We start from the raw sequence: 3,042 nt of genomic DNA on the forward strand, positions 1-3,042 counted from the left end.
AGCTACAGAGGAAACAGTACATGCCAACGTTAAAATAGGTCTACCCCTCTGCATAGCAGATTGCTTGTCTGATTGTCTGCTTTACTGCTCGTCTCACTTCACTTATCTTCCAGCAGTAAAGGAACGGGCTTAAAGTAGAGTTAAATAGCACCAAGACAATTACCATTCCCCTGATTACGATGAAATTCGGAAATCGCTCTTGACTACGAGAGATCACACTTTCCATTGTAAAATATGGTACATAACATACAACTAAAGCTAACTGCACCCACAGTGCACTGTACAATGCCTTTCTGTATCGTGTCATGTTCAGTGCATTTGGTTGGCTCGGCTGCTGTTGAGCATAATCTTGTACTTGAGCCTGATGACGACCGAGAGCGCGAAAAATCTTGGTGTATGAGGCGATTGAGATTGCCAGGCAAGATGATACACTTATAAGGCTGTACCAAGAGGTTATACGGTAACTGAGACAAAAGAATAAACCAGCGACTACAGATACAACCCAAACGATTGCTAAAATGATATACGTGTGCCTCAAAGTTACAATCTCTTTGTATCTTAGTCCCAACAACAGGGCTAGAAGTCGGTCCACGCTTATGGCCGTCAGGGTCCACAATGAAACTGAACATAATGCATAGCCTGTTGCGCCAACTGCGTCAAAAGAGTATCGACAAAGACTCCAGTGTTCATGAACCACGGACATCCAATAGATAGCATAAAGAGGCTGGGTAGCAAGTCCAACCAACAGATCAGTTGTTGCCAGACAACGATACAAGAGTTTGGATGGCGGATGGAGGGAAGATTCCTTGTGAAGGGCAACAAGAATTAGAGAATTCCCAAGAGTTGCTGTGATGGAGAGGAGAACGTTGACTGCTGAGAATGAAACGGACTGTTGTTTTAACTCACCTACCCAAACCGGGGAGCACTCCAATCCTTCAAATGTTGTCGTCTGTGTTCCACTTCCCGTTATATTTTTTGTCGCCATCATCCTGTTGTCGTTTCCACTCTTTTGCAGGTTATCCTTAGATACAACGAGGAATATTTTTTCTTAACAGCAGCCTCAAAGTCAAGATCAGGTAAACCTTTTTTTTTTTTTTAGTAGCAATTGCAGAGAGAAAAATTAATCTGTAGCGTCTGACTATGAAAAATGCCCGAAAGCTGTGAGGTGTGTCTCACGAAAGAGGAAAAAAGGCCGGTTTTTCTGCGCGAATTTGAATTAATAATGAGGGGAAAGTAAGACTGTATTTGTGATAGGTTAATTTCACAATACAACGTAAAAAAAAACTTCTTCACTCAAATAATCCTTCAGTAATAGGTTATCAAAAGTCGATCATCAGTTGGTCGTGACCTTGGGACGCCACTGAATTGTTATCAGCTTGGGCAAACTGGGAGAAAAAGTCCAATTTCAAAATTAATGTAGAATACAGATGCAAAGTTATTATAACAGTGTTTGAATTTTTGTTCTTTACGTGCTGCACCTGTTTTGACTTAGGAACGAAACGGCGACAGGTGTAAGATGTTACGTCGTAAGGCCATTTTCATCTTAACTGTTTCGCTAGACACTTAAATATCCTTAATCATTCTAAGCAGCATATGGCAGTTTGCGTCCTTTCCTTACAACTCGGTAATTTGGAAAGCAGCAAAACTGCAGAGCAAAAATTTATCTTCTAGATCGGCACTCTTAATCTTTAGGGTATGAACGAGCGCTTTTTATTTAACTAATTTATTCTTGTTTACTCGTCACCATATTCCCACCAATAGCGTAGCTCCATTTTCTGTATATAAACCCACACAAAACCCACAATTCTTTCAATCGCTCTAGCGAGGGCTAACGTTCGAAACGTCAGCTTTTAGACTCTTTACGGTGGCCAATTTACATTATCAACTCAGGCTATAATACTACATTCCCCTAAATTTCTTGTTCTTGTTTCAAGCACGATGTCATGTATATGGCAAGTGATTGGATTCTTTTTGTTGCTGTTTTTTGGCGCGATAACGATTTTCCTTCGGTAATATTCGAATATTAAAGACAAGAAAGACGTCTGTTAATTACAGTTAAAAATAATGGACTGATTATTAACTCTTTCAATTCTTATTGAGGTACAGAGTCCTACGTAGCACTCGGCCAGCGGGGTCACTCACGTCGGGCAAGCCAACGTAAACAGCGCCTCTACAGAATCAACCTCGCAAGAAGTAAGAAAAGTGGATATGATAAAAAAGACGGATTGAAGGCAAAGGATACAACAAATACTGGACAACTAAGGGGGAAAAAAAGTAGTAACTAAGGGGATAAAAGTGAACTTTTATCTCCCCATTGTCAAGACTTTGAGAAAGTGAGTTACCCATTTTTAATTTGCTCGCCTGTCTCCGAGAGGAGACTACTAGTTACCAAATGATTTGCATTGTGCTTTCTGATCCGTGTGGAAATAAAAAATCTAATCGAGTTGTGTGCTAGTTTACATTTGCTGTATATGATTAGGAATCGAATTCCTTAGCTAAACAAACATTTCCAGCTTACAATGAATGACATAACGTCTTGTTTCTCGATTTTGCAACCCTATCAATACGAATCGAACACTGTTTGGGGGATGGATGGAAGGATTTTGGTTGTGTCACGATGAATATTCCCTGATTCCCCATAAGGCTCCATAGTATTCTGATGATCCCTTCTCATTGGCTGTCATTTCTCTGTAGTCCCCCCCCCTGAGAACCATGTGATCTCCCCCCCTCCGCCCCAAAAAAGTCAGAGTCATTTACATTATGACCACCCCTTCCTTTCCCTCTAGCTCTGATATTTCCATACAAGAAAAAGACTGATCTTGCATAATCACACGGTACCTAACGTGAACGTTTGTGCCAATCGCCAACATGCAAGGCATGCAACTTGATTAAAATCTTAGGTCAACAAATTGAGGCCCAGCTCTCCTATCTACCACTTTCCTTAAGCAGTCTTCAAAAAATGAAAATCCAAATCAATTTAGCACTTAAAGGACCATGATAATAAACAATTTATTGTATTAAACACATCCAAAATTATTGCAG

General features: G+C 40.3%; 1 protein-coding gene across 1 annotated transcript; it reads right to left on the minus strand.

Annotated features, from left to right (window-relative positions):
* On the minus strand, positions 1-1,009 carry LOC131793500 (melanocortin receptor 4-like). The gene has a single exon (XM_059110916.2). The coding sequence runs from the start codon at positions 986-988 to the stop codon at positions 41-43; it is 948 nt and encodes a 315-aa protein (XP_058966899.1). The 5' UTR covers positions 989-1,009; the 3' UTR covers positions 1-40.
* Positions 1,010-3,042: the final 2,033 nt, after the last annotated feature.

This window comes from Pocillopora verrucosa, chromosome 12 (assembly GCF_036669915.1).
Source record: "Pocillopora verrucosa isolate sample1 chromosome 12, ASM3666991v2, whole genome shotgun sequence".
NCBI lineage: Eukaryota > Metazoa > Cnidaria > Anthozoa > Scleractinia > Pocilloporidae > Pocillopora > Pocillopora verrucosa.

What these genes read in the sequence shown, in the direction of transcription:
- LOC131793500 (XM_059110916.2), bottom strand. Translation starts at nt 988, where the DNA reads ATGATGGCGACAAAAAATATAACGGGAAGTGGAACACAGACGACAACA.